The 14,336-nt window shown below is 49.1% G+C and overlaps 1 protein-coding gene across 4 annotated transcripts in view; it reads left to right on the top strand.

The window, feature by feature from the left end:
- SIL1 (SIL1 nucleotide exchange factor) overlaps nucleotides 1-14,336 on the top strand; it is a 99,777-nt gene that overhangs the window by 50,424 nt on the left and 35,017 nt on the right. For all 4 annotated transcript variants that reach the window (XM_017830438.1, XM_017830440.1, XM_017830439.1 and 1 more), the window contains 4 exons: nucleotides 5,105-5,225; nucleotides 6,395-6,491; nucleotides 8,822-9,013; nucleotides 13,515-13,636. In XM_017830438.1, coding sequence (XP_017685927.1) covers nucleotides 5,105-5,225; nucleotides 6,395-6,491; nucleotides 8,822-9,013; nucleotides 13,515-13,636 — 532 coding nt within the window. The remainder of the gene's footprint in view (nucleotides 1-5,104; nucleotides 5,226-6,394; nucleotides 6,492-8,821; nucleotides 9,014-13,514; nucleotides 13,637-14,336) is intronic.

The raw sequence follows: 14,336 nt of genomic DNA, 5'->3' as shown, positions 1-14,336 counted from the left end.
TAAAGGAAGGTAGATGTTATCTGAGGCTTGCTCACATACCGAGGTGATTTCTGAGAGCTGCAGAGCCACTTACTGACTCAATAACTGAGGTTTGTTTTCACACCCTTAATAGATTTTTGAATTGTTTTGCAATGGCAAACAAGAATGCTCACTTGGGGACAAAGCAGGGATCTGCTGAGCTGAATCACCTTTGTTCTGCTTTCAGAAACCTTCCCAGGGGACATTCCTGTGCCACGGGGGACAGAGTGGTGCTGGAGGGGGGGAGTTTCACGTCCCTCTTGGGCCCTTCTTGCTGGGCAGTCAATGGATGAAAGCTTGGGGGTCCAAGAGCTGGGGAGGGCCTGGGGAAGCCACTGCCAGGAGAGTAGTGAGTTACTGCACAATCCCAGTGGGAGTTTGCAGGTCTGTGTATGAGGTACAACCTACCTGGTTGTGTTTAACGCTGTTGCTGTGTGGTGTGTCAGGGCTCAGCCTTGTCCCCACGCTGAAACTCAAAACCACCTGTGGCCAGCAGTAAATGGAATAATCACACAGAATAAAATGGAATAATCCACAAGAATCATCGAGTCCAGTGTGCTGGAAAGGAGCTGGGCAGGATGAGACCATTCTCCTTTTGAGAGGAAACAGTTGGTCATTTGGTTGATCTAGAAAAAGAGGGCTTGATATCACTTGGATAAAACTATTGAGTGTTGCATATTCCATACAGCACCCTTGTGCTTTTACTTACGTGTTGTATAATGCACCTGATCCTGCCTCAGTTGTGAGTCTGTTTTCCATTTGTTTATTTATTTATCGTCTTGTTTTCAGCCTCTGCAAAGCTCGATACAGGCACAGAGCCTGGGAAGCGTACCCAGAGCAGAGTAACAGATAGCTGTGATTTGGTTACAAGGCAATAATTTAAGCCGACAGGTTTAGCTGATAACATAAAGCACGAGAGAGGAATCGCTTTGGTTTGTAAATGTCAGCAGAACCCCTGCGAGGGAGCTGCTGCCTCAGAGCTGGCCCCGGTGCTGCTGCTCCAGCCAATATATTACAAGGAGATAGAAACAGGTGTCTGAAAAAATCTGGCTGACCAAGATTAAAAGAATGGGGCTATAAATTAAAGTCTTCCTCGGCGTCACTTTAAGCAACTTTCAGGACAGAGCACATCCGAACAGATCGAGTGCTAACGCAAGGAGGGAGCTCCAGGAGGCCGGGGGCTTTGGGATGCAGAGGCTGCACCCAGGTGTAGGGATGGTTTGTGAGAAGAGCAAAGCCTGTCCTGGTGCTTCTGCAGCTGATAAAGGGATTAAATGGAGAACAGGAATAACTCCATCCCTGCAGCGTGTTGCCACAGGATCAGTGTCTCCCGCCTGGAAAAATAAATGCTGTCATTTTGCTTTGTCATCTATTCCCAATAAAGACCTTGTCATTCCTGCAGTCACAAGGGGTTTTTTATTCTCTGGAAGTGCTTTACCTGTTGGACACTATCTTTTTGGTTGTGAGGCAGCTGAGTGATTGAGTGGCAGGTGGGTGGCATGTCCCTGTCAGGGATACTGGGTGAGCTGCTCAAACCCTGGGGCTCTCTCTCTGAGATCCATCAACCCAAGGAGATGCAGGGACACATATTCAAACTGAAAGATTAGATATTAGGAAAAATCCTTCCCTGTGAGGGTGGCAAGGCCCTGGCCCAGGTTGCCCAGAGAAGCTGTGGCTGCCCCATCCCTGGAAGTGTCCAGGGCCAGGTTGGACGGGGCTTGGAGCAACTTGGGCTAGTGGAAGGTGTCCCTGCCCATGGCAGGGGGTGGGACTGGATGATCTTCAAGGTCCTTTCCAACCCAAACCATTCTGGGATTCTATGATTCAAACAATTTTAATTGTGGTTTAAAAAATTTCATGTGTGGGATATTTTTTAAGTGGTAAGGAGCACAAACAGGTGGTGGGGGCAGGGGTTTGCTGCTTCCTCCACAGCTGTAGCCCTTTCAGCAGGTTCACAGAGGGGATTTCACAGCTATTTCTGCTCACTGGGTACTCGATTTAGAGGTGGGAAATTAATTAGAATGGAAACTCCTCTTTCCCTTTATGAGGAGTGAAGATCTAGCAGCTGTCTGGGAAGTGAGACCATCCAGTAACACGTATATGCAATGCCTACCTGTGGATACGCATCTTTGATTTGTCTAAGGTGTCAAGGAGAAAAAATGTCACAAAATGGCTTAAATATAAACATGTTTTTATATTTTTTTAATTGAGTTTTATTTCCCAAATGCAACTTAATGCAAACAATAAGTAAAAAATTAATTTCTCTCAGGAAAAAGCTATTAAGGATATGATTCTTTTTTAGCAGCATGTGAAGCTGTGTAATTGCTTACATATGTATTGCTCCAGAGTGTGGTCCCAGTTGTTGAATAGTATCAAATTACAGGAATCAAAGAGAATCGACTATTTTTAAGGGAAATGTCTAGACGCTACATATTGAAACATGATTAAAATTCAGGATTTCCAGCTTACTCGTTTAAATCAGCAATTTTAATCACATTATTCAAGTCAACCCACCCTCAAACACACTTTATGAATAATACTTCAAAATACCCCAAACTACATAAGACTGGGGACCTGTCTTGAGCAGCTGTAATATTTTTAAGTGACAATGTCAGTCTCTTTGTTGAAAACAGGGATGTTTTTCATGGTTTATGTATTAAAGCAGCATGTTTGTCCTGCTGTGGCATGAACCTGTGTTCAGAGCGAGGAGAAATCCCTGTAGCTGCTTAAATACATCAAGGCAGAGATTTTTGCTCTGGGGTTTGGATGGTCCTGGTCAAATCTCGTTTAATGTGCAGAGGCAGAAGCAGGGAAGGTTTGTGCCCTCTCTGGTGCCGCCTCCTTAGTTTGGCTGCGACGGGTTTGGGAGCTCGTGTGCGCGGCGGGTTCGTGTTTTGTTTTATTTACCGCTCGCTGAAAATAGAAACGGCAGGGCCGGTCCCCCGGAGCCAGCCGGCCCTTCTGGAGCCTGCGTTCCGTTTGGATGGTTCGTTCAAGCACAGCCCATCCTCCTCCTCGCTCTCCCCCGCCAGCCGAGCGGGTGATGCGGCGGGCAGGGGCACGGAGCAGGGGCACGGAGCAGGGGCACCGGGCACGGAGCAGGGGCACGGAGCAGGGGCACCGGGCACGGAGCAGGGGCACCGAGCAGGGGCACGGAGCAGGGGCACGGAGCCGCGCTCCTCCGGCGGGGCTGGCATTCCTGGCTGTGTCCGACAGCCCAGAGCTGCTGCCGCCACTGCTGGGGCTGTGACCCGGCTGTCCCAGCGCTGGCTCCGGGAGGGGAAGGACCCAGCTCGCCCCTTGCCTTCTCCGGGGCGGTGTTTGTGTCGGCGGAGGAGGGACATGCCCTCGTGCATCCCTGTGTTGCATCAGCACGCGACGACATTTTGTCCTAGAATAGTTTGGGTTGGAAGGGACCTTAAAGCTCATCTCATTCCACCCTCCACGGCAGGGACACCCTCCACCAGACCAGGTTATCTTTTATTGTGTGTTCCTTGCTGGCAGACCCCTGTCTCTGTGTCTCCTAAACCAGAGAGAGGAGATGCAGTGTTGTCCTTTCCATGGACATCCTACAAACTCCTTTCTGACCAGCATGTCCCAGCTACAGCACCTGTGAGGGGCACAGCTCCTCCATCCTCCATTCCTGCAAAACCTTTTCAGCATGGGAAGATGCCCCTCTAGGTTAAAGCTCCCATGTGTCATAAGTTAAAGGAACAGGAGGAGGTTTGGATCTGCTCAAAAAAAGTGGAAAGCACTTCAGGTGTGGAGGAGGCATATCTGGCCTGTCCTTGCATAGTTTAAGGTGGGAAGATAATCACATCTGTCCCCTTGCATATCCACCCAATGCAACTTCCTATGGGCAGGATGTGGTGGAGTGAAAGAGGAGCTATCAGAAATGCACCTTGTTTTAATAGGAAATCCTCCAAAATGGATTTTTATGGTTTTTCTAAATGCATGTATACCTGCTGTGGGCTTTGAAATGTTTTTGTCTGAGTTGTGACAAACATCCTAGTCTTGTGTAGGAAGCACCAGGTCCTTTGATCAGGGAAATGTCTCTTTGGTCTTGAAGAGGGAGGGATCAATCTGGTCGTTCCCAAGACTAGAGCTTTTTGTCTTTGAGTACATGTATTTATTGTACAAAATAATTACCCTTGCCTTCACTTGCCTTTGGTGGGAGATGCTCCCTGTCTCCTGCATGCTGTGTTATGTTATCTGAGGTGTCTTTTTAGGTAAAAAAGAAGAGATAAAGGAAAGGCTGAATAGGGACTCCCCATCAAGAGGGAGGAAGGTGAGCAGCTGTGTGTCTGTCTGTCCATCTGTGACAGCTGAGATCTCTGCAGTCATTCAGCTGCAGCCTCACTCTCCTAAACAAGCAGATTTCTTGCATCAAAAGAAGAAGCACCATCAAGAAGAAGCAACCAAATATTGCCTCCTGTCCACCCCAGTGCTGGGCTGGCCACCGGGATGTGTTTGTGGTGAACTGTGACCAAGGAAAAACACTTTCAATTCCCCATCTTTTCCATATTTAAAACCAAAGCTTAATGTATTCTGTGTATTTTTGTTGGCAGATAGTAGTGATCATATATTCCTTTTAATACAGTATTTCCAACTCAGCCCAGCCTTGATGTTCAGTGTGCCTGGCTGGACTCTGCAGGATGCTTTGATTTCCCTTTGGCAGCTGCATTTTATGCCCCAATCAGCAACCAATTCCCCTTTCTCCATATAGTCTCCACATCCACTCCTGCTGTGGAGTTTTAGTGCTCTCCTAGGAACTGGTCTGGGAGGGAGGAGGGAGCTGATGCTCTGCTGGGCTCAGGGTTCCACCTCTGCTGTGGCTCAGAGCCAGCCTGGCAGCACAGGGAGAAGTTTGGTGGCTCAGGGTGGCACATCTGGGAGGGTAAAGCAGCACTTGTGGTTCAGAGGTGCTGCTGGAGGGGAGGGCAGTTGGTGGTGGATATTCTGCTCCTGGTGCAGGATGAGGCTTTTCTTCCTTTCTCTGGGGGAGGAGTGTGTGCCTTCAGCTCCCAATTCCTCACAAAGCTGGAACATTGCAGATGTTCTGAGATAACCCCACCTTTGTTTGCAGGTCAGGCTGTTCCTGCAGGGTCACATGTGAGGCTGAACCTGCAGACAGGAGAGAGAGAAGCCAAACTCCCAGACAGTGAAAATGGGAGAAGTGACACGAGAGAAGAGAGAAGAAGAAAAAGGTACAAGAGGTGCAGCGGGGTGGGTGGGCTGCAGGATTCATGCCTTTTGTTAGAGGCTATGTTCCCTGGTGCACCCAATTACTGTCTCTTCCTGAGACTTAATTGCTGATTCAAGAGTTCAGCAGTGCTCAAAAAGGAGCCCTGTCCTTTGTGATCCCTTCAGGATGGCAGTGGAAGTGCCCTCAGTGCACATTCAGAGACACCCTCATGGCTTCTCATGCTACGACACCGAAACTAAATTGGCAGCGTGGCTTCTTTAAATGAGATTTAGTCCTTTGTAATATCTGCAGCAGTTGGTCTGAAACTGCTTTCTGAGCTCAGCCCCTGGGGACAGCTGTGAGGGGCTGTGTGACCTGAGCCAGGTGCCCTGTTCCAGCTGGGAGCAGGATCCCAGCTTTCCCTGGCCCATCAGACGCTGCCATGGTCTCCAGGGATCACACTGCCTTCCTGCACCCACGTTGTTAAACGTGTTCTAAATGTTCCACTGGTGCTGACTTTCCCCTTGGCACCCTCCTAACCAAGACAGGTTTAGTTTCTGTGAGGAATCTCTTTCCTGAAGTGTGTGGGATTTCCTACTTCTTTCCTCGCTCTCCCACTGACTCCTGCTCAGGGCATGGAGATGCTCTTTATCTTCATGGTGCCTCAGCAGCTGGATTTCCTTTTTATCCATACAAGAGTGATTGTGGCCCAGATAAACCCTCCTTGAACCAATGAGAAAGGTGTAAAGAGCAGCACAACATGGTTTTTAGCATTTGTGTGATTTCTGTGTGGATTTGCCCTTGCTCTGACTGATGATGCTCATCAGAACTTCAGCTGAAATCTCCAGGTTAAAGCTTGTGAGTCCTTAGCAATGATTTAGTGTCACAGGGGTGCTTTCTGTATTACAACATGAAATTCTGAGGCATAAATTAATCAGCTATTTTTATTGTGTTAGAACTTTAGATTTTGGGTCGGAGGGTTTGATTACAGAGCCTTTCTTGATTGCCAGGGTGAGGTGTGTGCAAACCACTCACAGACTACAGCACTCAGACTAATCTTTTCTTGAGTGTGGTGCTTTTTTAATCCCTTTCCTCCTGCCCTTAGCCATTGCTAGTATGTCACAGTGAAAATAGTATAGATGCAGTTGTTTACTCAGAACATGTTCTGGTTTGTTTTGTTTCTTCTGCAAGACTGGGCAAGGTGGATGTCGATGCAAATTCATTCACGTCCCAGGAGCTCAAAAAGGCCTTGGCGAAAATGAAGGAAAGTGAGAAGGCAGAAAGGAAGGTAAGGAGAGTTCCCTGTTTGTAAAGCAATGCACAGTGCAGGGCTGTGAACACACCCTGTGTTACACATTGCAGAAATATGATGGTTAAAGTGATTGCTTGGGAAAATACTGGGCAAACTAATCTGGTGAATATGAACCTAAAATACCATTGCTAACCTGTCAGTGGTACAGTTCCCTGGCTTTTCTGTATGATTCTATAATTCTGTGAATGGTTTGGGTTGGAAGATACCTTAAAGATCATCTCTTTCCAACCCCCTGCCATGGCAGGGACACCTTCCACTAGCCCAGGTTGCTCCAAGCCCCGTCCAACCTGGCCTTGGACACTTCCAGGGATCCAGGGGCAGCCACAGCTTCTCTGGGCAACCTGATTTATTTATTCAACTGCTGCTCGATTCACAAAAATGTCTGCAGACCCCAATGTGGCCAGATTGCAGTGTGACAGTATTTATAAAGGGAGTTCCTTTCCCTGTTAGGACTCTCCTTGCTTTAGGTTTCCAATCTCATGCCCTGGGTAGCAAAACCCGAGTGGCCATGGTGAAGCACAGGCTGAAGTTTCCTTACACAAGCTCCAACCCAAAGTAAAATAGAATAGAAGTGCTGCTTCCAGCCCTCTCCAGGCTTGGAACTGTCCCCAGCCACTGGTGGGATGATATGTGACTCCTCAGGGGGGTCAGAGCCTCTTTGCCCTCTCCCCCTCAGCAGCATTTCCTTGGGCCTTCACTGCTCCTGCTGCCTTGGCATTGGCTCAGTTGAAGGACAACTGAAGTAGAATTCAAGGCTCTGAAGTCTTGAAGTCAGAGTAAGGCTTTTTTCCCCTTATGTGGCAGCAGGGCAGTATTTCATATGCTCTAAGATTATTTCATTGTTGCTGGAAATGAGGATCACTGAAATGCAAAAATTAGCAATGCTCTATTATGTGAAAATAAGCCATATTTTAAACCCCCTGTTAGAATAGCTTTTGTCCCATCAACTGGGCTAAAAGCAGCTACATCTAATGGACCTAAAGTATTCCATTTACAGTCACTCCTGCAGGGAGCAAATTCATCCTTGAAGGAACTGTGTCAGAGGAAATTCAGTTGCACCGAGCCTGTGCCTGTCTGCGCTCTGGCAAAGGCAGTTTGGAGTGGTTGGGGGGGTGGCACTGTGTGTGGTACCTGTGGTAAACTGGCCAGCAGTCATTAGGCTGACAGAGCTTTCACTTCCATTGCTCACTTGTTTTTCCCCTGATGGCTCCAGCCCTTGGCTTCTGTTGCTGTGTGAGGAGCAGGGCAGTGCTCACAGGGGACTGGGGCTCGTGGAAACCCTCCTGTGGGGGTCACTGCTGGGTACAAACGTGGCTTGGTATTTGTGTTCGTGATGAATCCCTTTGAAAAGGGTCTTTCTGGCTTTCTCCTGCTCTAGGGAAGCCCAGCTCCAGCCTGGCCTCTCTGCTTCATCCATGCCCTGCAGCACCAGGCTCTGTCCCCGCCTGTCCCAGTGCCACCAGTGCTCCTGTGCCTCTGGGGCTCTCCTAGATCTCTGACAGATCATTTTCCTTCTCACCACATGCCTTTTGTCAGCTCTCTTGGTTCGTGGCAGCGCTTGGGGTGCTGTTACTACCAGGGAGATGAGCCCTGCTCAGGACAGGCTGTCCCCTGGCCAAGCCCCCTGGCCTGGCACTTCAGCTACCCCCAGCTTATCACCACTCCTTCTGCTTCCCTTTCTGACAGCTTCTGTCCCCACAGTGAGTGCACCTTTCCCTGAGAGATAAAGCCATCCTGGAATGTTGAGATGGCAAAAGCATCTTCATCCATGTCTGAGGAGATCTACTTGATGTCACTGGCATGGAGTCACTGGGCACTTCAGGCTGGATGGGACCTCTGGAGCTTTCCAGCCCCATCTCCAGCTCCAGGCAGGGTCAGCTGTGGGTTCAGGGAGGTTGCTCAGGGCTTTTTCCAGTCAGATCTTGAGAACATCTACTTTCAGGCAAACAGAGAACAGCAATGCTGCCTCTGGGCCCCATGCACTGGAAAGACATGGGATGTAGAAATGGTGTAGAAATGGTGTATAGATGTAGAAATGGTGTACAAATGGTGTATAGACCTAGAAGTGGTGTACAAAGCCCTGGTGCTCACTGGTGCTGCAGGTAATGTCACAGATAACTGGGTTCCTGGGCTTCTCAGAAGGACCCTCCAATGCTGCCCCTGCATCTCTAGTGCACAGCACTAAATCCATTGGCATGGACAGCCAGGTTCCCCTTGTAAATTTGAGGCTGGGATTTCTTTCTGTGTCTGTCTTGTCTCTCTTTATCTCCTATCTTCACATGTGGTTTCCTCCTCCTGCTTTCAAGGCTCAAGAGGAAGAGGTGAGGAAGAAGTTCCGGCCCATAGAGCAGCTGAAGGAGGAGTTTGAAAAGCTGAACATGAAGATGGAAACAGATTATGAAATTATGGTTAAATTAATCAGCAAATTCAACAGTTCTGCCTCCACGCTGGATGAAAAAGTAGCAGCCCTTTATGATCTCGAATATTATGTTCACCAGGTAACAAGAATGCATGAGTAACTACCATGTAAAATCCAGGGGATGTGGTGTCAGAAACAGGGGTTTATTTTTCTTATCAGTATCAGGTAATACAAATTGCTTAATTACCATAATCCTGGGACAATAACAGACAGCAGAGGGCTAGTGCAGGCTTATTTTATATCCAGGTTTGAATTAATCATTGCTTGTGCCAGGAGCCAGAAGTTTCCTAGGGGCTGCCTGATCTGTTATCTGTTCTCAGGTGGGTTTTCTTATCCTCTCTTTTTCTTCTTTTATCTGCTTAATGTTACAAAATGGGGTTTTATGTGCCATATTTGGGTAAGTAGAGTGGTGGCTGCTAAGAAAATAATTATTTTCTTGCTGCTTCCATGGAAAGCTGCCGTGGTTACAGGTATGTGCCCTTACATCAGTTCACAGGGAATGTTTTTAAACCAAGGAGGCAACAAACACCTAAAAACCTCTATTTTGTCTTGGCTTGAGTAAGCAGTGGCATGTAGAGCCTCACTGTGCTAATTAGCTCTGTGTGAGGGTGAATATATTTCCTGAAGTCTTTCTTCCTCAGGTTTGGGCTCACACTTTTCCCCCCTCCCTCTGATCTCTCTTGCTCTGCTCTCAGCTGACACATTTCTACAGAGCTCTCCTCCCTTGGGCTTGGTGCCTTCCCTGGTGCCACCCCTAGGTGGGTGTCTGGGCATCGAGGCTCTGTTCTGCCTCATGGGAAAGGACTTGGCTTCTCCCTCCCCAGTGACTGGGATAGTCGGGAATGGTCTGGGAGAGTTTCCAGTGTCACTTTATCATTTCAGAGGGTGAATGGGACAACTCTTGGGAGGTGCCCTTTTACTGGAATGTCACTTGTTAAACCAAATGTGGTACTTTAGGGGCAGATAGCTGAAGGAATGTGTTGCTGAGAGAGGGAGTCCATATGCCAGCTAATAGAAGTGTTATTTCCAGGGCTCTTTGTCCTGAATTTCACACTAAATCCCTGTCCTGGGCATGCAGAAGCTTTTGTGCTGTTTGTTCTCCCTGCTTTTGTTTCACTATGGCATCCACCTGACTCAGAGAATAAGTGTGAACAGTGGTTGCCCAAAGAGCTTCATATTTGTACTCAGGGCTAATCCTGCCTGGTTAAGGGTTCCAGCATGCTGAAAAGCGACCCCCAAACACCCTGGGGTGCTTCGGATTCCAGTGTAAGGATCTGCACTATTCCAGCATAAAATCCCGCCTGCTTGTTGTAGCACAGGATGGGGCAAACGATTTCAGATTGGTGAGAGGAGCAGGGACTGGAGCATCAAAGGGAACCACATCCAGCATCAAAGGGGTCAGAAAGGGGGACTGGCAGGGAGGCTGGCGGGAGCACAGAGGGCTCCTTTGTGCCGTGATCACAGCGCTGCTCTGTGCCCGCGCTGGCGGGGCAGATGGCTGGGCAGCACCTTCTCGTCAGGCAGGAAGCTGATAAGAAATATGACTTGTCTCTAAGCCAGCATGGCTTTTCCTCCTCTTTCTTCTTCCAGTCAGTTGAATGCGTCCAGAGCATTATCTCTGCTTGGGACTGACTTTAGCGGCACTGGCTTAATGTAATTACTGAACAGCAGCCAAATGTGCTTGTGCCGCATAACCCTGGAAGGGCTGAACTGTCAGGAGTGCTCTGCAGTGAGTCCCAGCTGAGGGAGGACAGGGATCCTCGCAGGTGTGGCTGGCCCAGGGCAGCTCCCACCTCATGTGGGACCAGTGACGGCTCTGCTGGTCCCGCTTCCCCCATCCTCCATCTGAACGGTGACGTGCCATGGCTCTTGATAACTGTTTGGCTCCCGGCCATCCTGCTGCTGCCTCCGGGGCACGGAGTGCCCTGTCGAGTGGAAAATGCTGTGCCCTGGAGGGTGTGCAAGCAAAGGATGCTCCCTGCTCCGTGGTGTGGTCATGAGCCCCCCGAGCAGCGGGATGTGAAGCAGTGCGTGGCTCCGGGCGCGCTGCAGGGAGCAAAGGAGCCGCGGCCGGTGCCCAGCCCGTGGAGAGATGCTCTCCCCTGCTTTTGAAGAGTCAGCCCAAGGGCTCTGTGTATGCTCAGATTTGTGTTGCCAGCTCTGGTTTGCTTCTCCTCAGTCAGGATTCAGCTTGGCATGTTCAGGAGCTCGTCTTGGAGAAGGGGCAGGAAGGTTTGGCTTGCTGAGTTATCTGTAATGCATAAAACCAAATGCAAATGTGAGGAGGGCAGAGTGTAACTCATAAACAGCATTCATGGTGCTTGCACAGCCGTGTATGGAGCCAAGACCTGTTCTCAGGCATTGCAGCCTCTTTCTCTCAATTATTTACTCTCCTTATCTTCCTCTCTCCCCTCCTCTGACATGCTACACCATCTCTCAGTGCTAATTTCCTCTCCATCTCCTATGGTTGACACGCTGCTTTCCCTTGCTCTTGTTTCCTAATGTTTTCTCTCTCGCCTTCCTTCCCTATTTTCTTTCTCCTCTGATTCAAAGCCGCTCCCTGAATAACTGCTGTCATATTTGCTCTTCTCCCATCCCTCTCCTTTCCCACTTTGCCTGTGTACTTTACTCAAGAGCTCTTTTGATCTTTGGTTTTCCTTGTGTGCCGATTCCAGTGGACTGAAGCGAGGCACGAGCTGCTGCCTCACAGCATCTGCCGCTCCCCAGAGAGGTTAATGCCTTCAAGTTGTTAAGTTTGGGGATTTTGTTGGTTTTAAAACAGTGGCTGAGGGAAGGAGCTCTCACAACAGGCTCCAGTTAAAAAAGATAAACACATCTTCAAAATAGGCTCTACAGCACAATTTATATTCTGCAGCTGAGGTGTCTCACTGACGCTGGAGCTGGTCTGAAGGACTGTGCTGGTGAGGTTACAGTGGGGATTGGTTTTCCCACACCTGATGTAGGATGCAAACTCCTGCCTGTCCATTGTGCAGAAGTCAACGTCCGATTCCAGCATTAAAACAGTTTCTACACAGGCTGAGCAATAAAAGGACCCACTGACAGCCGAAATTAGGTTGCTGCATAGACTTCTTTGTAGACAAAGGTGGGTCTGCAGAAAAGTGAGAGTTCTGGCAGGCCTGGTTTATAGGGACAGTTAAAAGAATGGGATCTGAAAGGACACAAAAGCTGCTGCAAATCCTGAATCAGCCCCAGCAGACCTGCAGAGACCAGCTTTGCAGAGGAACAGCAAGTGGTGGGTATTGTCCCTGTGGGGAGCAGAGATGAGCTGGAGCTCCCCAGGTCCTGCTTTGGTTGGTAACAACATACCCGTAGGACATAAAGCTTCTTCCTTCTCTTGGGTACCTAAAATACCTGACTTATGGCCAATTTTGGTGAAGGTACATGGTTGGATAAATTTAACACTGAGCATGAAGTCATGGTTCACTAGAAGAGCATTCCAGCTGGAGCATGGTGCTGGAGCCTGACACACCCTGCAAGCCTTGTGGCACTTGTCCTGTCCCACCCCATCAGGGGGTCGCTTTGCCTGGCTGATAACTCATTTTTATATTCTGTTCCCATCCACCAATGATTGCTGTTTTCTCCCTGTCTTTCAGGGAGGAGAAATGTCGAATTTCTAACCCTGATTTTTTTGCACAGGCAGTTCTGAGTGTTCATCAGATCCCCTTTTAAACTGCAAAAAAAAAAAAATCCTTGAATACCAAAATGCATTGATTTGACTTTGGATTGAATTTTGTACTTGAAGCACTTTGTGCTGTTTCTCTAAATTTTGTTTGCAAGCGCTCAGAGCCTTTTCTGATCTCCTCTCCAGGAGCAGATGCCCACTGGGACTGTGCCTGGTTAGCCCCAGATCTGGTTAGAGTCAAAGGCTGATGAATCCCCCACCAATGTGTAAACTTTTTCCTTACTGGAAGTTAGTCCAATATTTTTTGTTTTAGAAAAATAATTTCTCGGGCTGCCCTGAGGGGAAGTTCCTGGCTGGCTCCTCCAAGCAGGAACTGGCTTTTTCTTTCCTTGTCCACATGAAGTTGTTGATGGTACTCATGGAAAATTCCCAGAACTGCCCATGCTCCTCACCCCAGGCAGCACAACGTGCACTGTTGGTGCTGACAGGCTCCTAAACATCCCTGACTCCTGGTGCTACAATTGCAGCATCAATTAATTAATTGCATTTCCAAATGTGGGGTTCACTGGGTTCCCAGTAAAGGCCTGCTCAGGTGAGAGAGCAAAGAGCTGGAGGTTTCTGATCAGATGTACTGAATTTTTGACCCGAGTTACCAGAATTCATGTCAGGAACAGTTTTGGTAGCTATAATCAAAGTATTTGAGTTTCCAGCAATGCCTTCTGCGTGTGGCAAAGCCACCCATCAGGACACTGTGCCTCTGCAGCCACGACATCGTGGCAGGACTGTACAGAATTCAGCCACAGCCACTCCCTCTGAATTTTTAATTGCTTTGAAACTGTGCTGGTTGGACCAGGAGGGAAGGGACGCTGTGCTCTCTGAGGGGTGGTGTTCTCCAGGAGCTGGGGGTTCGTGCTGATGGGGACCTGCTCTCTCCCAGGTGGACAATGCCAAGGATTTCCTGTCCATGGGAGGGCTCCGGCTGGTGATTGAGGGGCTGAACAGCTCCGAGGCGGCGCTGAAGGAACACGCTGCCTTCGTCCTGGGAGCCGCCCTGTCCAGGTGAGCCCCGGCCACCCCGGGACACCAGGTGGGCTCTGTGCCTCTCTTTGTCCCTCTTGATTTATTTCTGAGAGCAGAAACTGAGAGCTTCTCTTGGCGTGTGACACACCACATTGTCTTATCCCCCAAAATTGTCTTCTCCCCTTTCCTTGCCACACCCCTTACCCTGCTCTTCTCCTCAGTCCATCCTCATCCAGCTCGTCAGACTTACCCAGAGTGATTTGGTGTTGAATCTATGGTTGTTTCTTGATTTCCCTCAACTCTTTGTTTGTACAAAGTCCAAGGGGGGTATAATTCTGCCTCCCTCCCATCCCCTTGACAGCCCTCTCTTGGGGAAGATCTGAAGGAGGGTGCAGTTACAAGTGCCACCTTTCTCCCTCCTATTCCTTTCTCCTGGGCTGCTTTAGGATAGCAAGATGCTGGCTTCAGAAATATAGCAACTGCCATGGTCTTTGGAGGGGGGTTTTAGCCCCACAGACATGGTGCTTCTGACACCAAAGGGGAACGGGGTCAGAAGCTGACTCAGGAGGAGACTGGCCTGCAGGATTGCAGGTTCAGGGGAAGGAGCCCAGTCTGCCTTGTGCTGGGGCATCACATTTAGTTCTTCAGGTGGTACTATGTGGGCTCCATTTGCTATGTGCCCTTTTTGTTTGATGGGGTTTGGGGCTTTGTGGGATGTGTGTTGAGAGGTGCAGAGGCT

This window comes from Lepidothrix coronata, unplaced genomic scaffold (assembly GCF_001604755.1).
Source record: "Lepidothrix coronata isolate B3197 unplaced genomic scaffold, Lepidothrix_coronata-1.0 Scaffold178, whole genome shotgun sequence".
NCBI lineage: Eukaryota > Metazoa > Chordata > Aves > Passeriformes > Pipridae > Lepidothrix > Lepidothrix coronata.
Note: the sequence above shows the minus strand (reverse complement) of the source record. Positions and strands in the feature narration are given on the sequence as shown.